General features: G+C 43.8%; 2 protein-coding genes across 3 annotated transcripts in view; both read left to right on the top strand.

Moving 5' to 3' along the window:
- Positions 1-1,463, top strand: part of LOC143805907 (cytochrome P450 2C8-like) — an 86,164-nt gene extending 84,701 nt beyond the window's left edge. The window contains exon 9 of one of the 2 annotated variants that reach the window (XR_013221352.1): positions 555-1,381. Coding sequence is in view for 1 of the 2 variants with exons in the window: in XM_077285661.1 (XP_077141776.1) it covers positions 555-739 (185 nt within the window). In the remaining variant the exon portion in view is untranslated. Of the gene's footprint in view, positions 1-554 lie in introns of both variants that reach the window. The other variant, XM_077285661.1, reaches the window with a different exon arrangement.
- A 1,877-nt stretch (positions 1,464-3,340) lies between these two features.
- Positions 3,341-23,008, top strand: part of LOC143805909 (cytochrome P450 2C8-like) — a 64,732-nt gene continuing 45,064 nt past the window's right edge. The window contains exons 1-2 of the mRNA XM_077285664.1: positions 3,341-3,559; positions 19,081-19,243. Of these exons, the coding sequence (XP_077141779.1) occupies positions 3,380-3,559; positions 19,081-19,243 (343 nt within the window). The 5' untranslated portion in view covers positions 3,341-3,379. The remainder of the gene's footprint in view (positions 3,560-19,080; positions 19,244-23,008) is intronic.

Here is a 23,008-nt window from a genome sequence, read left to right as displayed (position 1 = left end):
CAAGAATTCATATTTTTCCCTAAAAGCTCATTCTGGATGAAAATAATATACTGAGCATTACTTATTTACTTGCTCCATTACTTTACTTGCTCCAGCGTCTGCACTTCACTGCTGCCTTCAATGATGATTTACAGGCTGCAACACTGACTCCACGACGCTGACTTCACAAATGGCAGTAAATGTCCGAGCTACAGCCAATTATTTGGATCAGAGTTTTTGCTGATTTAGATGGCATGAGCAGCAGAGCTTATTGTTTGGCTGCATCAGTGATGTCTGCTATAATCGTAACATCACACCTGGAGCTTGTGAACTATCACTGGAGGCAGTGGTGAAGACCGGCGCTGGAACGTAGTATTTACTTCTCCAATTAGGGAAGTGAAAATTACATACTGACCCTTCAAATCATTCTTTGAATTGGGTTATGCTGGAAAGAAAACAGGATGCCTGCCCATTCTCTGTTGATTTGCAGAAAGGCAATTAAATTTTTTTTTTTCTAAATCAAACAATACCTTCAACTTGACTACTTATGGTGTTTGATTTCTCTGTTTTCTCAGGCAAACGCTTGTGTTTGGGAGAAGGCCTGGCTCGCATGGAGCTCTTCCTCTTTCTAATCACCATACTGCAGAAGTTCACCTTGGAACCCACTGTAGACAGAAAGAATCTGAGCATTAGACCAGAGCCCAACACCAATGCTTCAAGACCTCAGTCCTACCAGATGAATGTTGTCCCTCGTTTCTGAGCTGAAAATTAACTTCTTGCCTAAACGAACCCTAGAAGTTCTAGAACTTAGAAAATAAGAAAGCTGCTCTAATATTAAAAGATATAAATTGAAATAAATACAAATATTGTGTGCAAAAAATTATATTTTTTTATTCTATTTTTAATATCAGCCATGCCTGTAGGAGTGTACAAAATATCAAGATATCAAGATCTGTAATCATTTCATGCTGACATAAAGATTAAGCTTGTATGACAACTGTTTTATTTTATGGAAAGGAGTCACAACTTTTGGCTAAGTTCACATCTACACTGGAGGCTTTGTTTGTAGCTCAACTATTTTGACGGGTAAAATAGTAGAAAAATGATAAAGGCTCAACAGAGCAGATCATGGTCAACTGGGTCTGTCGGGTGCTGCTGTTGTTTATCATGTAGCTGCCATTAATTTCTGTTCCTATGATGGAGTGAAACAATCGGTTAAACAAGATAAATAAGAATGAAGCTTTATTTTGCTTGTTGCATGTGCATTATTTTGGATAAAGTCTTTAGGTATCTAATATTTCCCATGCGAATTGTTGATTATTGGATTGTGCATATGAGCAACAACTCAATGCTGCATTGACAATAGGTTAAACAGGATAAATATGAATAAATTTTCCATTTCAAATTCCTTTCCTCCTTAACCGAGTTCGTCTATTAACCAGTTGATACATCCATTATTGTCAACAAATAAACATGACTATTATAGCCAATGGTCAATTTGTCCATTATAGTTAACTAGATGGTGGCCTGATTCTAATGCATCGAGTATTCTAGAATATGTATGTATGTATGTACGTCGCGCTGTGAGTGGGGGTTAAATTCCGCACCAATATCACTGATTGGTCGCGCTCAGCTGGCCAATCAGCAAATCGTGGTTCAAATCCCGCTCTAATTGTGTTTAAATTCTGCGCCAATATCACTGATTGGTCGCAGCCGGCCGGGCGCGACCAATCGCCAAAGTGGTGTTTACATTCTGTGCCAATATCGCTGATTGGTCGCGGCCGGCCCGGTGCGACCAATTTGCGAAGCGTGGTTCAAATTCACGGGCGGACTGCGCTTGTTGCTGATTGGTCGCAGCCACGTAGTATATAGCAGCCACGTAGTATGTAGCACAGGCACGTAGTATATAACACAGCCACATAGTATATAAGACAGACAGCCACGTAGTATGTAGCATATAGTATATAGCCACGTAGTATATAGCACAGCCACATAGTATATAGCAGCCATGTAGTATATAGCACAACCACGTACTATACAGCACAGAAAGCCACGTAGTATATAGCACAGCCACGTAGTATATAGCAGCCACATAGTATATAGCACAGCCACATAGTATATAGCACAGACAGCCACGTAGTATATAGAACAGCCACGTAGTATATAGCAGCCATGTAATATATAGCACAGCCCGCGTATATAGCAGTGTGGGCACCATATCCCTTTTAAAAAATGAATTTAAATAAAAAATAGTTACATACTCACCTTCTGGCATCCATCGAGGCTGTACCGTCCCTCGCGATGCGGCTGGCACCTTCCGTTCCCAGTGATGCATTGCGAAATTACCCAGATGACGTAGCGGTCTCGCTAGACCGCTAAGTCATCTGGGTAATTTCACAATGCATCACTGGGAATGGAAGCTGCCGGCCGCATCGTGAGCAGCGAGACAGCTTCGGTGGACGCCGGAAGGTGAGAATAGAAGGCTTTTTTATTTTTTAATTATTTTTAACATATCTTTTGGTCCGGGATGGGGCGACACACTGGCACTGACTGGAGGGGAGTAGGGGGGGGGGCCAATTCACGGACGGACTAAGCCTGTCGCTGTGGTCGCGGCCGACCAATGAGCGACGCGGGATCTCCGAGACAGACAGACAGACAAACAGACGGAAGTGACCCTTAGATGATTTTATAGATAGATTAATGAACATGGCCATGCTAATTAACTAATGCCCTTGATAGTCAAGTGACAAACATGCCTCTGACGATAAAATGATCAAACTCTCCTTGATAGTCAATCATTGAAGATTGTCTAAACATTCTGTATGCTTGTTCATCCAACATGAGCTATTACTATCTGCCAAAAACAAATCCATAATTTGAGTTTTCAAAAATTAAGAAACTTAGACAAATTTAAAGATCCATGGAGTACTTTTCATTCTCAGAAGGTAGATAGCAAAAAAATATAATATTTTTGGAGGGATTTGCAAGTTTGGTAGTGGGGAAAATCCCTCTCTACACTCCAGGTTTTGAGAGTGGCTCTATGTTCACGATTCACCTTTAAATTCTCAGTTTTGTCTTGGGTGTGTCAGTTTTTGTTTTACCATCTGCAGAGCAGGAGGCTCTGTGCAACCCAGGTCTGTGTGTCGACTCTTTTTGGTGATTGAAACCAAATGATTCTGCTCACCAAAAAGTGGCCTGCCGATCACCAACCCTGACTTCACGCCAAGATGAGACTGAGTAAGCACTGAGAGCAGAAATATTGTGTAATGCTGTAACTCTGCACTTTACACTCACCCAACCTGTTTATATTGATTACATGTTGGAACGCTGCCCTGTTCCTGCACGAATATAAATACACAAGGATACAGAACAGACGGAGCTGTAGGGGCTGAGGCTCAAGATGGCTCTGACTATCTCAGCAACGATTCTCCTGGCTACTGGAGTCACTCTCCTTATTTATCTCATGAAATGGTGGGGTAGGGTCAAACAGAAGGACCTACCCCCAGGACCTACCCCTCTGCCCGGCTTGGGGAATATGCTTCAGATCAGCACTACCGAAATGCCACAGTCATTAATTAAGGTAAGAAAACGTATTTGTAATCTTACTCTTCACATGGAACTGGTCATATAGGGATTCCTACAATAACTTTGCTGTGAATGTAACAGTGGTTTCAGCATTATCCAGTGATAGATAAAGGAAACCTTAGTGACTGTGGGTACTCTAAATCACTGTTATATTGGCTAATTTATCAGTTTGTCACTCCTGCTCAATTGGCTGAATACAGATGGCCATAAACATCAACCTATACTCTTCTGTCAAACTTTTACAGTGTAAAAGAGATAAAAGAGGGGTATTTGATGCCCCCACTGCTGTCTTCTTACGTTGGGACTGATACTTAAAAATGGAGATATTATGATGATTATTGAAAGTTAGACAACCTGAAACCCTAATTCCCAAAATTTGTGACACTGTGTAAGATGATAAAATTACAGTGATTTAAATATTTTACAAAACATACTGTATTTACAACAAAACATAGAACACAGAAAAGTGGATAAAAGATGGTAATTTTTACATTAATTTGAAATAATTAACTTATTTAAAAATTAATGGCAGCAAGACAACTGAAAACTATTATGATTAACAAAAGGCTAGAAAAATAAGTGGTTCTATTGAAAAACAGCTAGAGTCAATTTTCAACTAAGTCACATGACTGTATAAAAAGAGCATATGAGAGAGGCAGGGTCTCTCATAAGCAAAGATTGTCAGAGGTTTACTAGTCTATGAACAACAACCTCTAAAAATCAATTCAGAAGAATGTTCGCCAACATAAAATTAAAAAACTTTGAATGTCCCTCCATCCACAGTACATGATACCATCAACATATTGAGACATACTTTAGAAATCCATGTGCAGAAGGGTTGAGGCTGGTGTTTAATACTTTATGCTAGTGATCTACGGGTCCTCAGGTGGCACAGCAATAAAAACAGGTTAATCACTGCAAGGACTCAAGAATACTTCCAGAAATTATTGTTTGTGAACCTTTTGCAATGTAATTCCCAAATGGAGGTCAAATATCTATCATGCAAGGAAGAAGCCAAATATCAACACAATCCAGAAAAGCTGCCATCTTCTCTGTGCCAAATCTCACTTATAATATACTGGGGCAAAATGGAAAGCTATTCTGTGGTCAGATAAATCAAAATGTGAAATTTTTTATGGAAACCACAGGCACTGTGTCCTGCAGACTCATGATGAAAGGGACCACCCAGCTTGTCACCAGTGAACAATTCTGCATTAGTGCCTATGGCATGAGCAGCTTTCACATGAAAGACCCTGTCAATGCTGAGCAATATATTATTATTATTATTTATATAGCACCATTAATTCCATGGTGCTGTACATGAGAAAATGGGTTACAAACAGGGTTATAGATATCGTTAACAGTAGGGTTGAGCGAAACGGATTGGACAAATTAAAAAATCGCCGACTTTCAACAAAGTCGGGTTTCATGAAACCCGATCCTAGTGTGGGATCGGCCATGCTGTCGGCGATCTTCGCGCCAAAGTCGTGTTTCGTATGACGCGTTCAGCGCCATTTCTCAGCCAATGAAGGAGGACGCAGAGTGTGGGCAGAGTGATGACATAGGTCTCGGTCCCCACCATCTTAGAGAAGGGCAGGACAGTGATTGGCTTGCTTTTTGCGAGATCACAGGGGCTATAAAGGGGCGTGCACGCCGATCGACATCTTACTTCTGCCGATCTTAGCATAGAGAGAGGTTGCTGCAGCTTCATCAGAAGAAGGGATATACTTAGGGAGGGAAGATTAACCCCCAAACCGCTTGTGCTGTAGCTATTTCCACTGTCTAACACCACCTTTTCTTTGCAGGGACAGTGGAGGCTATATTTTTGTGCATCAGCTCTGTAGCTTATTAGGCTGCCTTGTAAGGCTCCCTGATAGCTGTATTGCTGTTTGTACATGGCTGTGCAAACCAACTGCTTTTTTAAAAGCAAAAATCCTGTTGCTCCTTTCTGCACAGTTCTACTGTTTATGTGTCCACACTTTTGTGTGCAGCAGTCCTTTTTATTGCTGGCTGCCATACTTGTCCTGAGATCATTGTAGGGAGATTGAAATTGTAGTACAGTCTTTTTTATATATATATATCTTCCAGCAAAGTTCTGCCACTTACATTGTGTAGTGTAATACACAGGGCCTGTTTTTTGCTCCAGTCCCCCACCCCAAAAAAGGGAGATTTAAATTGCCAACAAGTTCATATACGTCATTTCTGTTTGTCATATATCTTCCAGCCACGTTCTGCCACTTACATTGTATAGTGTAATACACAGGGCCTGTTTTTTGCTCCAGTCTCCCCCCCAAAAAAAGGGAGATTTAAATTGCCAACAAGTTCATATGGGTCAGTTCTGTTTGTCATATATCTGCCAGCCACGTTCTGCCTTTTACATTGTGTAGTGTAATACACAGGGCTTGTTTTTTGCTCCTGTCTCCCCCCCCAAAAAGTGAGATTTTAGTTGCCAGCAAGTTTATATACGTCAGTTCTGTTTGTCGTATATCTGCCAACCACGTTCTGCCACTTACATTGTATAGTGCAATACACAGGGCCTGTTTTTTGCTCCAGTCTCCCCCCCCAAAAAAAAGGGAGATTTAAATTGCCAACAAGTTTATATACGTCAGTTCTGTTTGTCGTATATCTGCCAGCCACGTTCTGCCTTTTACATTGTGTAGTGTAATACACAGGGCCTGTTTTTTGCTCCAGTCTCCCCCCCAAAAAAAGGGAGATTTAAATTGCCAACAAGTTCATATACGTCAGTTCTGTTTGTCGTATATCTGCCAGTTACGTTCTGCCACTTACATTGTATAGTGTATTACACAGGGCCTGTTTTTTCCTCCAGTCTCCCCCCCAAAAAAAGGGAGATTTAAATTGCCAACAAGTTTATATATGTCAGTTCTGTTTGTCGTATATCTGCCAGTTACGTTCTGCCACTTACATTGTATAGTGTATTACACAGGGCCTGTTTTTTGCTCCCGTCTCCCCCCCAAAAAGGGAGATTTAAATTGCCAACAAGTTTATATACACCTTCTACCTTGTTTTACAGTACTATTTAACAGTTGTTAGTTTGGTTACATTTTCCCAAAAATGAGGAAGTCTGGTGGAAGAGGCCGTGGGCGGTCGTTGCCAGCTGGTTATGATGGTGGTGGTAGTGGTGGAGCATCTGTTGGTAGTGGGAAAAGCAAAATAGCACCTAAGGCTCGAGTTGTTGAGCCAGCGTCATCTTCTGGCTACACAAGGCCTCGAAGACTCCCTTATCTGGGAGTTGGAAAACCGCTTTTAAAGCCGGAGCAGCAGGAAAAAGTTTTGGCTTTCCATGCTGACTCAGCCTCTACCTCTTTCGCCTCCTCTTCCAAAAGTTCGAAATATAAAAGCAGCGAGTCGTCAGTGGATGCTCCCGGTCAGGAACAAGTCGCTTCCTTGTGTCCTTCACCCAAAGCAAAAGTGAAGGATGCGGCAGGCGACACTACAGTTTACTCCATGGAGCTCTTTACACATACCGTGCCAGGGTTAGAAAGGGAAATAGTTAACAGCCCATTACAAGATGAATCGGACATGGAGTGCACAGATGCACAGCCACAGCTAGATTATTATGCTGTTCCGTTGACTCAGATCACTACATTGCCTTCGCAGTGTACTGAGCCACAATGTGACCCTGATAAGACTATGGTGCCCCATCCTGAATGCTATAGCACCTTACACGGTGACACAGAGGAAGGTGCACATGACATTGAAGAGGAGGTGATAGATGACCCAGTTGTTGACCCAGATTGGCAGCCATTGGGGGAACAGGGTGCCGCTAGCAGTTGCTCTGAAGCGGAGGAGGATGATCCGCAGCAGGCATCTCCATCGCAACAACTTTCATCTGGCAGGCCCGTATCTGGCAAAAAACGTTTGACAAAACCAAAAACACTTTTAGGACAGCATGGCCATCTGGTTAAAGTAGCACAGCGTGCAATGCCTGAAAAGGTATACGATAGTAGGAAGAGTGCAGTGTGGGAGTTTTTTAACCAAGATCTGAATGATCAGTGCAAAGTTATGTGTAAGAAATGCTCAAAGACCTTTAGCACAGGGAAGAATGTCCAAAATTTAAATACAACGTGCATGCGTAGACATTTAACCAGCATGCACTTGCAAGCCTGGACTAACTACCAAACGTCCCATACCGTTGGTGCACCCGCTCAGAATGAAGGTAGTCAGCAACAATACATTGCTTCCTTCACTGTAGGCCCAACAGTTAGGACACCACCAGCAGCAAATGTGGAGGTATCGTCGCAAGGCCAAAGCAGTCAGGGAATCACAAGGTTATTGGTAGGAAACACTGGATGTAGGCCAACATCGAGAATACCATCACCAACCATCTCTCAATCTGCCATGTCCACCACCGCCACCACCACTAGTTCCACCATATCCAGCTCTCCGGTCTAGCTCACCCTACAAGAGACTCTTGTTAGGAAAAGGAAGTACTCATCCTCTCATCCGCGTACACAGGGTTTGAATGCCCACATTGCTAGACTAATCTCGTTAGAGATGATGACCTACCAGTTGGTTGAAAGCAAAGCTTTCAAAGCCCTGATGGCCTACGCAGTACCACGCTATGACCTACACAGTCGACACTTCTTTGCAAGAAAAGCCATCCCAGCCCTCCACCGCATGTCAAAGACCGCATTGTCCATGCACTCATTCAATCAATCAGTAGAAAGGTGCACCTCGCAACAGATGCATGGAAAAGTAGGCATGGCCAGGGACGTTACATGTCCATCACGGTGCACTGGGTTCATGTGGTGGATGCAGGGTCCACAGGGGACAGCCATAGTGGGACAGTTCTGCCTAGCCCACGGTCAAGGAAACAGTTGGCAGTAGGCGTTCGACACCCCTCCTCCTCCTCCTCCTCCTACAGAAGCGAAAGCTCATCCACAGAGCTGTTGTGAACTGTATTTCTTGGCTCCCTCTTGTGATCACTAGCGGTATGACACTTTGATTGTCTTTCTCCAGGTTGGTACCCACCTGGTTCGTTAGGCCTTGGGTGTTCCTATTTAGACTTCCTGGAAGCTCAGTCTAGTGCCTGGAATCGATGTAATCAGTCTATGTCTGTTTTCTCCTGACTCCTGGTCCTCTGATTTTTGCAAGAAAAGCTAAGTCCGCTTTCTTATTTTGGTTTATTGCATTTGTTCTTATTTTGTTCCAGCTTGTACAAAATGTGATTCCTGTTTTTGCTGGAAGCTCTAAGGGGGCTGATATTCTCCCCCCACACAGTTAGTCGGTGCGGGGGTTCTTGGATATTCAGCGTGGATATTTTTGTAGGGTTTTTGCTGACCGCATAAGTCCGCTTCCTATTTTCTGCTATTAATTAGTGGGCCTCTCTTTGCTAAATCTAGTTCATACTTACGTTTGTCTTTTCTTCTTACCTCACCGTTATTATTTGTTGGGGGCTTGTATATTAACTTTGGGGTCCTTTCTCTTGAGGCAAGTGAGGTCTTATTTTCTCTGAAAGGGTTAGTTAGTTCTCCGGCTGGTGCGAGATGTCTAGAACCAACGTAGGTACGTTCCCCGGCTGCTTTTAGTTGTTGTGCTAGGATCAGGTATGCGGTCAGCCAAGTTACCACCTCCCTATGAGCTGGTTTTTGTGGTTGCAGACTTAGCTACAACTCCTGAGATCCTCTACCACTAGGATCATAACAGTATTCCAGGCCAAAAAGTGAATATTTAATGCATTGCAGAAGCGGGATTAAAAGAAAAGAAGTTCTGAGTTTTTTTTTTTTTTTTTCTTCTTCCCCTTTTTCCTCTGAGTGGCTTGAAGCTCTGCTGCAGACATGAATGTTCAGACTCTGATTACTAGTGTGGATCAGCTTGCTGCACGAGTGCAGGGCATTCAGGATTTTGTTACAAGTAGTTCTATGTCAGAGCCTAAGATACCTATTCCTGAGCTGTTCTCTGGAGATCGATTTAAATTTAGGAATTTTAGGAATAATTGTAAATTGTTTCTTTCTTTGAGACCTCGTTCGTCTGGAGACTCAGCTCAGCAAGTAAAAATTGTTATCTCCTTCTTGCGTGGCGACCCTCAGGATTGGGCTTTCTCATTGGCGCCAGGAGATCCGGCATTGACAAATATTGATGCGTTTTTTCTGGCGCTCGGATTGCTTTATGAGGAGCCCAATCTTGAAATTCAGGCAGAAAAAGCGTTGCTGGCTATTTCTCAGGGCCAGGATGAAGCTGAGGTACATTGCCAAAAATTTCGGAAATGGTCCGTGCTTACTCAATGCAATGTGATAGAATTCAGACTAGAACCAAACGACAAAATCATAGACGTCAGAATGGGTTGTGTTTTTACTGTGGTGATTCTAAACATGTTATCTCAGCATGCTCTAAACGCCTAGCAAAGGTTGTTAGTCCTGTCGCCATTGGTAATTTGCAACCTAAGTTTATTTTGTCTGTGACTTTAATTTGCTCATTGTCTTCCTACCCTGTTATGGCATTTGTGGATTCAGGTGCTGCCCTGAGCCTTATGGACTTGTCGTTTGCCAAGCGCTGTGGTTTTGTTCTGGAGCCTTTAGAAAATCCTATTCCTCTTAGAGGAATTGATGCTACGCCATTGGCGGAGAATAAACCGCAGTATTGGACCCAAGTGACCATGTGCATGACTCCTGAACATCGGGAGGTGATTCGTTTTCTTGTTCTGCATAAAATGCATGATTTGGTCGTTTTAGGTCTGCCATGGTTACAGACCCATAATCCAGTTTTGGATTGGAAGGCAATGTCTGTGTCAAGTTGGGGTTGTCAGGGAATTCATTGTGATTCCCCGTCGGTGTCTATTGCTTCTTCTACTCCTTCTGAGGTTCCGGAGTATTTGTTGGACTATCAGGATGTGTTCAGTGAGTCCAGGTCCAGTGCCCTTCCTCCTCATAGGGACTGTGACTGCGCAATAGATTTGATTCCTGGTAGTAAATTTCCTAAGGGACGATTATTTAATCTATCTGTACCTGAGCATGCCGCAATGCGTTCTTATATAAAGGAGTCTTTGGAGAAGGGACATATTCGTCCATCCTCTTCCCCTCTTGGTGCGGGTTTCTTTTTTGTAGCCAAGAAAGACGGGTCTTTGAGACCTTGTATAGACTATCGGCTTCTGAATAAAATCACGATCAAATTTCAGTATCCTTTGCCACTATTGTCGGACTTGTTTGCCCGGATTAAGGGTGTCAAGTGGTTCACCAAGATAGATTTTCGGGGTGCGTACAACCTTGTGCGTATTAAGCAGGGAGATGAATGGAAAACTGCGTTTAATACGCCCGAAGGTCATTTTGAGTACTTGGTGATGCCTTTTGGGCTCTCTAATGCTCCTTCAGTGTTTCAGACATTTATGCATGACATCTTCCGGAAGTATCTATATAAATTTATGATTGTTTATCTGGATGATATTCTGTTTTTTTCTGATGATTGGGATTCTCATGTAAAACAGGTCAGGATGGTGTGGTTTTGCGTGATAATGCTTTATTTGTGAAGGGCTCAAAGTGTCTCTTTGGAGTGCAGAAGGTTTCCTTTCTGGGTTTCATTTTCTCCCCTTCTACAGTAGAGATGGACCCAGTCAAGGTCCGAGCTATTCATGATTGGACTCAACCCACGTCTGTTAAGAGTCTACAGAAGTTCTTGGGTTTTGCTAATTTCTACCGTCGTTTTATTGCTAATTTCTCTAGCGTTGTTAAACCTTTGACGGATATGACCAAGAAAGGTTCTGATGTTGCTAATTGGGCTCCGGCAGCCGTCGAGGCTTTCCGGGAGCTGAATCGCCGGTTTACTTCGGCGCCTGTTTTGTGCCAGCCTGATGTCTCACTTCCCTTTCAGGTTGAAGTGGACGCTTCTGAGATCGGTGCAGGGGCTGTTTTGTCGCAGAGAGGCTCTGGTTGCTCTGTGATGAGACCTTGTGCTTTTTTTTCTAGGAAATTTTCGCCTGCGGAGCGGAACTATGATGTTGGTAATCGGGAGTTGTTGGCCATGAAGTGGGCATTTGAGGAGTGGCGTCATTGGCTCGAGGGAGCTAAGCATCGTGTGGTGGTCTTGACTGATCACAAAAATTTGATGTATCTCGAGTCTGCTAAGCACCTGAATCCTAGACAGGCTCCTTGGTCGTTGTTTTTCTCCCGTTTTGACTTTGTGGTCTCATACCTGCCTGGTTCGAAGAATGTGAAGGCTGATGCTCTTTCTAGGAGTTTTGTGCCTGACTCTCCGGGAGTCTCAGAGCCAGCTGGTATTCTTAAAGAGGGAGTAATCTTGTCGGCCATTTCTCCTGATTTGCGACGTGTGTTGCAGAGATTTCAGGCTGGTAGACCTGATCCTTGCCCACCTGATAGACTGTTTGTTCCTGATAAATGGACCAGCAGAGTTATCTCCGAGGTTAATTCCTCAGTGTTGGCAGGGCATCCTGGGATTTTTGGTACCAGAGATTTGGTAGCTAGGTCCTTTTGGTGGCCTTCCTTGTCGCGGGATGTGCGTTCATTTGTGCAGTCCTGTGGGATTTGTGCTCGGGCTAAGCCTTGCTGTTCTCATGCCAGCGGGTTGCTTTTGCCCTTGCCCGTCCCGAAGAGGCCCTGGACACACATTTCCATGGATTTCATTTCTGATCTTCCGGTGTCTCATGGAATGTCTGTCATCTGGGTGGTATGTGATCGCTTTTCCAAGATGGTCCATTTGGTGCCCTTGTCTAAGTTGCCTTCCTCTTCCGATCTGGTTCCTTTGTTCTTTCAGAATGTGGTTCGTTTGCATGGCATTCCTGAGAATATCGTGTCTGACAGAGGATCCCAGTTTGTGTCCAGATTCTGGCGATCTTTTTGTGCTAAGATGGGCATTGATTTGTCGTTTTCATCTGCCTTTCATCCTCAGACTAATGGCCAAACGGAGCGAACTAATCAGACACTGGAGGCTTATTTGAGATGTTTTGTTTCTGCAGATCAGGATGATTGGGTGACCTTCTTGCAATTGGCTGAGTTTGCCCTCAATAATCGGGCTAGTTCCGCTACTTTGGTTTCGCCATTTTTCTGCAACTCTGGTTTTCATCCTCGTTTTTCCTTGGGGCATGTTGAATCTTCTGACTGTCCTGGGGTGGATTCCATGGTGGATAGGTTGCAGCGGATTTGGAATCATGTGGTGGACAACTTGAAGTTGTCACAGGAGAAGGCTCAGCGTTTTGCCAACCGCCGCCGCGGTGTGGGTCCTTATAAAATTTTGGAAGTCCTTAATCCGGTGTCTTTTCGTTTGGATCTTCCGGTGTCGTTTGCCATTCACAATGTGTTCCATAGGTCTTTGTTGCGGCGGTACGTTGTGCCTGTGGTTCCTGCTGTTGACCCTCCTGCTCCGGTCTTGGTTGAGGGCGAGTTGGAGTACATGGTGGAGAAGATCTTGGATTCTCGTCTCTCTAGACGGAGGCTTCAGTATCTGGTCAAATGAAAGGGCTATGGTCAGGAGGATAATTCCTGGGTGGTCGACTCTGATGTTCATGCGGCCGATTTGGTTCGTGCCTTTCACGCTGCTCATCCTGATCGCCCTGGTGGTCGTGGTGAGGGTTCGGTGACCCCTCCTTAAAGGGGGGGTACTGTTGTGAACTGTATTTCTTGGCTCCCTCTTGTGATCACTCTCGGTATGACACTTTGATTGTCTTTCTCCAGGTTGGTACCCACCTGGTTCGTTAGGCCTTGGGTGTTCCTATTTAGACTTCCTGGAAGCTCAGTCTAGTGCCTGGAATCGATGTAATCAGTCTATGTCTGTTTTCTCCTGACTCCTGGTCCTCTGATTTTTGCAAGAAAAGCTAAGTCCGCTTTCTTATTTTGGTTTATTGCATTTGTTCTTATTTTGTTCCAGCTTGTACAAAATGTGATTCCTGTTTTTGCTGGAAGCTCTAAGGGGGCTGATATTCTCCCCCCACACCGTTAGTCGGTGCGGGGGTTCTTGGATATTCAGCGTGGATATTTTTGTAGGGTTTTTGCTGACCGCATAAGTCCGCTTCCTATTTTCTGCTATTAATTAGTGGGCCTCTCTTTGCTAAATCTAGTTCATACTTACGTTTGTCTTTTCTTCTTACCTCACCGTTATTATTTGTTGGGGGCTTGTATATTAACTTTGGGGTCCTTTCTCTTGAGGCAAGTGAGGTCTTATTTTCTCTGAAAGGGTTAGTTAGTTCTCCGGCTGGTGCGAGACGTCTAGAACAAACGTAGGTACGTTCCCCGGCTGCTTTTAGTTGTTGTGCTAGGATCAGGTATGCGGTCAGCCAAGTTACCACCTCCCTATGAGCTGGTTTTTGTGGTTGCGGACTTAGCTACAACTCCTGAGATCCTCTACCACTAGGATCATAACACAAAGCACAGTCGCCCTACCACTCCATCCGCAGCTGCCAGTGTTGCACACGAGGTGTCACATTATGGAACAGCTAGTGGTAAGCGTCAGCAGGCTGTGTTGGAAATGAAGTGTTTGGGCGACAAGAGACACACCGCGGAAGTACTGGACGAGTACTTGCAGCAAGAAACTCAGTCATGGCTGGGCAGTGTACATCTTGAGGCAGGCAAGGTAGTCAGTGATAACGGAAGGAATTTTATGGCTGCCATAGCCCTTTCAGAACTGAAACACATACCTTGCTCACACCTTGAACCTGGTGGTGCAGTGCTTCCTGAAAAGTTATCCGGGGTTACCAGCCCTGCTACTGAAGGTGCGAAGACTTTGCTCGCACATTCGCCGGTCGCCCGTATACTCCAGCCATATGCAGAACCATCAGCGATCGCTGAAGCTTCCCCAGCACCGCCTAATAATCGATGTTGCAACAAGGTGGAACTCCACACTGCACATGCTTCAGAGGCTGTGCGAACAGAGGCGTGCTGTAATGTATTTGTGGGAGGATACACATACACAGGCAGGCAGTTGGATGGCAGACATGGAGTTGTCAGGTGTGCAGTGGTCGAAGCTACAAGACCTCTGTCAAGTCCTTCAGTGTTTTGAGGAAAGCACATGGCTGTTAAGTGCAGACGACACCATCTTAAGCATGAGCATTCCACTAATGCGTCTGCTGATGCAAAGTTTGACGCACATTAAGGAGCAGGCTTCTGCAGCCGAGGATGAGGGAATCCTTGATGACAGTCAGCCATTGTCTGCTCTGGGAACTCTCCTGGATGAGGTGGCGGACAAAGAGCAGGAGGAGGACGAGGAGAATGATGGGGATGAATATTTATGGGAGGAGGATGCTTCTCAGGGGGCAATAGAAACTGGTGGTGTTGCAAGGTCAGGTACAGAATTTTTGAGGGAGACAAGTGATCTTGATTTGCAAGAAAGAGCTCCTCAACCCAGCACAAGCAGTGAATTGACACCTGGAACATTGGCCCACATGGCTGATTTTGCCTTGCGTATCCTAAAAAGGGATTATAAAAATGATGACCGATGACGATTACTGGTTGGCCTGCCTCCTGGATCCACGATATAAAGGGAAATTACAAAATATCATGCCACATGAGAACCTTGAGCAAATATTGGCTACCAAGCAACTCTTGTAGACCACTTGGTTCTGGCATTCCCAGCACACAGCGGTGGTGATGGTTCTCACATGAGCTGTAGGGGCAACATGGCAGAGGTGTTAGAGGTGCACAAATCAGAAGTGGCGTTGGACAGAGGGGTTTTATGACCAGGTTGTGGAGTGATTTCGCAATGACCGCAGACACGACAGGTACTGCTGCATCGATTCAAAGTGACAGGAGACAGCATTTGTTCAGTAAGGTTACGAACTACTTTTCCTCCCTTATCGATGTTCTCCCTCACACGTCATTCCTAGTGTTGAGCATTCCGATACCGCAAGTATCGGGTATCGGCCGATACTTGCGGGTATCGGAATTCCGATACCGAGATCCGATACTTTTGTGGTATCGGGAATCGGTATCGGGATTAATATCAATGTGTAAAATAAAGAATTAAAATAAAAAATAGGGATATACTCACCTCTCCGGCGGCTCCTGGACTTTACCGCCGTAACCGGGAGCCGTTGTACCTAAGAATGCGCGCTTGCAGGGCCTTAGATGAGGTCACTGCGCTCTGATTAGTCCGTAGTGGTCGTGTGACCGCTACGCGACCAATCACAAAGCAGTGACGTCACCTAAGGTCTTTCAAGCGCTTGAAAGACCTTAGGTGACGTCACTGCTTTGTGATTGGTCGCGTAGCGGTCACGCGACTGCTACGGACCAATCAGAGCGCAGTGACCTCATCTAAGGCCCTGCAAGCGCGCATTCTTAGGTACAACGGCTCCCGGTTACGGCGGTAAAGTCCAGGCTGCGGCGGAGGGTGAGTATATCCCTATTTTTTATTTTAATTCTTTCTTTTACACATTGATATGGATCCCAGGGCCTGAAGGAGAGTTTCCTCTCCTTCAGACCCTGGGAACCATACAGGATACCGTCCGATACTTGAGTCCCTTTGACTTGTATTGGTATCGGGTATCGGTATCGGATTAGATCCGATACTTTGCCGGTATCGGCCGATACTTTCCGATACCGATACTTTCAAGTATCGGACGGTATCGCTCAACACTAGTCATTCCCCTTTGATTACTGGGCATCTAAAATAGACACCTGGCCTGAATTGGCAGAATATACATATACATTACAGGAGCTTGCTTGCCCAGCTGCTAGTGTGCTATCAGAAAGAGTCTTCTGTGCTGCTGGTTCAATACTGACCGAAAAAAGGACTCGTCTGGCTACCCAAAATGTTGATGATCTAACCTTCATTAAAATGAACCAATCATGGATTTCAAATTGTTTTGCCCCACCTTCCCCTGCTGACACGTAGCTTGCCTGAAAAAAGTCTTGCTTTTGGCCTCCTGTTACTGACTGCTCCAATTCCTCCATTTGCAGCTGCTGAATATCCCCCATAGGCCATTTTTTTACCTCCCTAAATGTGCTGACTCCCCCAACAGGGCCTTGGTCACCACCTAGCGCAAGCACCCTTGCGAGTGCCGTTTGCCTGCCTGGACAGGTGGGTGTTCCCACTCTTGGGCGATGGCACTGGCACAGGGTCCCTCATAGTACAATAAAGTGTCTCTGACGGTGGTGGTGCACAACCAACGTCAGACACACCGTCGTAATATAAGGGGCCCTGTGCCAGTACCGCCGCCCACGAGAAAGTGTTCCCCCCAGCTCGAACAGTGCTCTACCACTTGCAAAACTTACCTCTCCCGGCTCCACCACTGTGTAGTCTGTGCTGTTAAATCCTTCAATGGCACTGCCAATACAAATTTGTTGAAATGATAGATGATAGTAAAAATATACAGGGGCCCTGGCCTCCATTTAGACCAGTTAATACTTTGCGCCAACTACCACTTTCTGCTACTCAGCAGAGGAGCCCACCCCTGTACCTAGCTATGTCACCTGTTTATTTGTGAAAAAAATGTTGGCAGACATTTACTTCACTTTATTATTTTGGCCTACTTACCTTGTCAGCCACTCCTTACAGTTGTCCTCCACTGAACGAACAAAGCTATGCTGCCTGTGTACCACTGTAACCAATTTTAAACTGCATTGAGCCTACTTTTTTATTTTAGGCCTATTAAGTCTGTCTGCGCCACTCATTACAATCGTCCTCTGCTGAACAAACCTATGCCACCAGTTTACTCCTGTTTCCATTTTTGAACTGCTTGGAGACAACTTTTTTAATGTGGGCCTACAAACTGTGTCTGCGCCACTCATTTCAGCTGTCCTCCACTGCACAAAGCTATGCCGCCTGTTTACTCCTGTTACCAATTTTGAACTGCATTTAGCCTACTTACTTTTTGGGGCCTACTAGCTGTGTCAGCCTCCCATTACAGTTGCCCTCCACTGCACAAAGCTATGCCGCCTGTTTACTCCTGTTTCGAATATGAAACTGCATTTGGCCTACTTGTTTGGTTGGGCCTACTAACGGTGTCTGCCGCTCCTTGCTTTTCTTCTCCACTGAACAAAGCTGAGCTTCAGTTTTCAACCTACATCAAATATTAAACTGCATTTGGCCTACTTGTTTGGTTGGGCCTACTAACGGTGTCTGCCACTGCTTGTTGTTCTCCTCCACTGAACAAAGCTGAGCTTCAATTTTCAGCCTATACCAAATATTAAACTGCATTTGGCCTACTTGTTTGGTTGGGCCTACTAACGGTGTCTGCCGCTGCTTGTTGTTCTCCTCCACTGAACAAAGCTGAGCTTCAATTTTCAGCCTATATCAAATATTAAACTGCATTTGGCAGTCGCGAAACCCGACTCGATCCTAAAAAAGTCGCTCAACTCTAGTTAACAGTAAACAAATTTACAATGACAGCCTGGTATAGAGGAGAGAGGACACGGTCCTTGCAGACTTACATTCTTCATTATAGAGAGATGTTAGAACAATATACGATCCAAGCATATGTTTATTTCAGGGAGGCCTTTACTTATTTCAGCAGGGCATTGATAAACCACATACTGCATCCATCACTACACAGCATAGCTCCACAGAAGAAGAGTTCGGATGACCTTTCTTCAAGAGAAATTATTTGGTGCATTAAGAAACAGAAATTTTTGCAAAGATCCAGAGCTCAGGAGAAGTGACAATCAGGTATCAGAATGGGACAACGTTCCTCTTCTAAAAAATTATAGCAAATGTCTCCTTGCTTCCCAGACATTTATAGACTGTTATAAAAAGAAAAGGAAATGCTAGACAATAGTAGACATAGAGATAGACATAACCCAACCATTTTGGAGTTTTTGTTTGTAGCCATAAACTTCTAAATATTGTTTTTTTCTAATCAAATGGAAAAATGTCCAACGTTAAACTTCTGACCTGTGTTCTATGTTCCATTTTGAATAAAACCCACAGTACTGTACCAACATTTTATGCAGTTATGATGATAAATGTAAGCTAATGTCAATACGCAATCCCACACAGAGTAATGGGCAAAAGTTTTAGACAGGTGTGGAAAAAATTCTGCAAGATAAGAAATCTATCTATCTATCTATCTATCTATCTATCTATCTATCTATCTATCTATCTATCTATCTATCTATCCATTATAACATTAGTTTCACTGTCAAAATTTAAAAGCTCTTAGGACAGTATACTTTTACTAGGATCCTGTATAATAAACTGATCATAAAAGATCCTTGCTAATAGTACCATCAGCAATTAACAATGATTTGTGGAAAAACCCAGCAACAAATGTTTACTGTGCCTGCAGCACCTCCACAGGAGAAACAAAGTATTACATTTTGCCCTTTAAAATTAATTAGCTATATGTAATCCAAGCACATCTTGGGTCCTCCAGTGAGAAGCTCTTTGTACATTCTGCTCTTTTCACCAGCTAAAAAAAATGTCACCTACTATGGGATTCCTACTATAAACTCAAAAGTGCATAGTTCTGTGTAGCAATTACATCTTAGCATAAGGGATCTCAATATTTTTTGCACATTTAGATGGTGGTAAATATACAGTTTTTGCCTACAGGATACATTACTTGTTTGGAGGATAAATTCACATTCACCAGTTTTTAAGATTTTTATTTCTCTCTAGCTAAGTGAGACGTATGGACCTGTCTATACCATCTATATTTCAAACCTTCGCACCATAGTACTGATTGGGTACGATGCCGTGAAGGAAGCATTGGTGGACTGCAGTGACGCATTTAGTGACAGGGGAGACATGGGAGCAGGAGAGTTTTTTTCGCAACATTTTGGTAAGTTGTTTAAGTAAATTAGAGGAATAGCAAAAATATGATACTTTACCATGATATTAATGTAAAATAATCAATATCACTAGATCTAAACCATATAATTACAGTAATATTTACAATAATTGATTGGCGATGGTGATGATAACAGGCAGAATTATTATGCAAGGGAGTATTTTGACCATGTCATCATTTTTATACAGATTTTACAACTCCAACAAGTTTTGCATATTGAATGAAGCAGATCAGGTGACTTGTAGTGATGGCGAGTAGTGTTGAGCGATACCGTCCGATACTTGAAAGTATCGGTATCGGATAGTATCGGCCGATACCCGAAAAGTATCGGATATCGCCGATACCGATACCCGATACCAATACAAGTCAATGGGACACCAAGTATCGGAAGGTATCCTGATGGTTCCCAGGGTCTGAAGGAGAGGAAACTCCCCTTCAGGCCCTGGGATCCATATTAATGTGTAAAATAAAGAATAATAAAAAAATATATTGATATACTCACCCTCTGATGCGCCCTGGTTGTAACCGCCAGCCTCCGTTCATAAGAATGAGCGCTTGAAAGTCCTTAGATGACGTCGCGGCCTGTGATTGGTCGCGGAGTGGTCACGTGACCGCCATGCGACCAATCACAAGCCGCAACGTCATCTAAGGTCTTTCAAGCGCTTGAAAGACCTTAGATGACGTCACGGCTTGTGATTGGTCGCGTTGCGGTCACGTGACCGCTCCGTGACCAATCACAGGCCGCGACGTCATCTAAGGACTTTCAAGCGCTCATTCTTATGAACGGAGGCTGGCGGTTACAACCAGGGCGCGTCAGAGGGTGAGTATATTATAATTTTTTTTTTTATTCTTTATTTTACACATTAATATCGATCCCGGTACCGATTCCCGATACCACAAAAGTATCGGATCTCGGTATCGGAATTCCGATACAGCAAATATCGGCCGATACCCGATACTTGCGGTATCGGAAAGCTCAACACTAATGGCGAGTAGTAAAATGCTCTGGTGCTCGTTGCTCGGGTTGAGCAAATTGAAAAGCTCGGGTACTCGACCCGAGCAACGAACCCAATGTAAGTCTATGGGAAGCTCAAGCATTTTTCCGGCAGCCACCCTTGCGGTCTGCAGAGGGACTGGAAATTGTGGAAATTGATGGGAACAGTGCTCAAGTGACATGGGAACATCATGGGGAAGCATTTCTGACTCCCAGGTCACTGCTGTGAACAATGTTGTCAGAGTCTTACACCACTTTTACAGACTCACAATAAAACATACAAAAATGAAACCAAAGTGGATTTTCCTGAGAAATATGTTCAGGAACATACTTTCCAGGGTAATGACTTATATATAAGGCAAAATAAATAACCAAACACAAAAATGCTCCTCCACACCTTGGGCTTATGTTCACACGTAGCGTTTTTAATGCGTTTTTGAACTTTAGCTTTGCTTTCAGCCAAAACAAATGCATTCACTGGGAAATGTCATTTTAACATTTTACAACCTTATCTGGCCATGGGGTGTGTGACACATCATTAGACACATCCTGTTTCAGTTATGAAGGAGGGACTCTGAAAGACACAAAGCCTATTTTTATAGGGCCCTCAGGCGGCCTTTACTATTCTTAAAGGGCCAACAGTCAGCCCTCACTATTCTTGGACAGCCATCAGCCGGCTATGCTTTGTTGTTCCCATTGTTAAACAGTGGGTCTCCTATACTATTACTGCGTATTCAGTGAGTAGCAGGGCTGCCCAAAATTTGGACGCACCCCAATACCCCTTTTAAGAGACGTACAGGAGGGCCTCCTGAAAACAATGTTCCCATTATTAGGAAGTGGCCCTCCCATACTAGTAATCACTCCCTGACGAAGCGGTAGCGAATCGTGCGTTGGAGTCGTGTGAGCAGGGGACAGTTGGAGTCTCAGACTGGTTGGTACATATCTTTTTACACTGGTAATAGGACGTGTATAGTGACATTTTTTATCCTAGCTGATTGACTTCATACTGGATTATATTTCAGCATCGTGCACCTATTGCTATCAATTTTACATGTTATGCAGCCTTATCAATTGGTAATATTTTCTGCACATGCACTTTATGATTAATTGTGTTATCAAATTGATGTTTTTTTTATTATTATTCACTAAGACCTGATTCATTATTTACTAGGTTATTCACTGATACATATATATATATATATATATATATATATATATATATATATATATATATATATATTGTGATTGATTTTTGTATTACTTTTTCACCTTATTTTTTGGCACTTTTTGATGCATAACTTTATATATATATATATATATATATATATATATATATATATCCTTATGTATATATTTGGATATATTTATTTAGATTATAGCCCTTGTCTATTGCCGGTGCATTACCCATCTCTTCACATAAGGGTTTCTGTGTATAGACCCCTGTACCACTCAGTCTGTCAATCCACGTCCCCTGCCACATGCTGTTTTATCTATCATTTTTACATACATATTTTTTTATATAATAAATAAAACTATTTAAAAAAAATTATTGTTGTACATCAATTTTATTTTATATGTAATTAATTCCTGATAAAGGATTTTTTGTGTGTGTACCAAGGTCTGTTATTATTTTTTAATAAAAATTTAATAAATTTTATTAATTTTGGCTTTGAATATTTTGTTTTGGGGTAATATAGTACTATTTGGTATTCTTAAGTCTTTTTGATTTTATATTACTGTGGCATTTCTTTTCTACATAGGTATTATTATAGTGCTGCAGTGTGTCCAGCATGTCACTATGTGGTCATTTCGGAGATGGAGGCTAAAGAGGATGAGGAGTATGATGAGGTGCATAAGCTGTAGACTGTGTGGGCAACCCTGATTGACCTAGGACCCGCAATCCTCGGCGTCGGGAGGACGTGTTTCATCCCATGGTCCGACTGAGTCCCGGCTTCCACTGTGCCATCAGTGAGATGTACCGTCCCTGCCCACAAGCACTTATCCACGTTTCTGTGGTTAGGTGGACTTTCCCAGTAACAGCATTATTGAGGGCACGGCTAATGTTGTGGGACACGTGCTTGTGTAATGCGGGGACGGCACACCGGGAGAAATATTGGCGGCTGGGGACCGAGTAACGAGCTTCCGTCTCCATGAGCTTAAAAGGCAACATTGTGAATTTAGTAGTGTGGCCTGTGGGGTGTTGGCTATGTGTTTGTGCTTGCGTTCCAAGGACTGAGGTATGGACAACTGAACGCTGCGCTGAGACAAGGATGTGCTTGCTGATGGTGCTAGTTGAGTGTGGGCAAGGACAGGTGCAGGGCAGGAGGCATCTTCGCATGCACCATGGACAGGGGATTGGCTTGCACGCACAACAGCGGAAGAAGCAGTGGTGCCACCCTTAGACACTGTTCCTGGACCATGGGGTTTGGCCCACAAAGTTGAGTGATTTGCTGCCATGTGCCTGATCATGCTGGTGGTGAGGCTAATAGTTTTGCTAGCCCTGCTGATGCTGGCCTGGCACGTGGTGCAAATGGCCTTTTTGGGGTAATTGGCAGAGTCTAAAAACCAACCAGACTCGGGAAGACCTACGGTGTTATGGGGAATGGTTGCCCGCCTTCTGTCTGTGGCCACTACACTGCTTCTTCCTGCCTGTTGGGGTGCTATGCCTCCTTCCCTGTGTGTGCTGCTGTCCTCGCTCTGCATGTCCTCTTGCCAGGTTGGGTCAGTTACAATATCATCCACCACCTCATCTTCAACTTCCA

The sequence above is a fragment of the Ranitomeya variabilis genome, chromosome 2 (genome assembly GCF_051348905.1).
Source record: "Ranitomeya variabilis isolate aRanVar5 chromosome 2, aRanVar5.hap1, whole genome shotgun sequence".
NCBI lineage: Eukaryota > Metazoa > Chordata > Amphibia > Anura > Dendrobatidae > Ranitomeya > Ranitomeya variabilis.
This window is presented reverse-complemented; position numbering and strand designations above follow the sequence as displayed.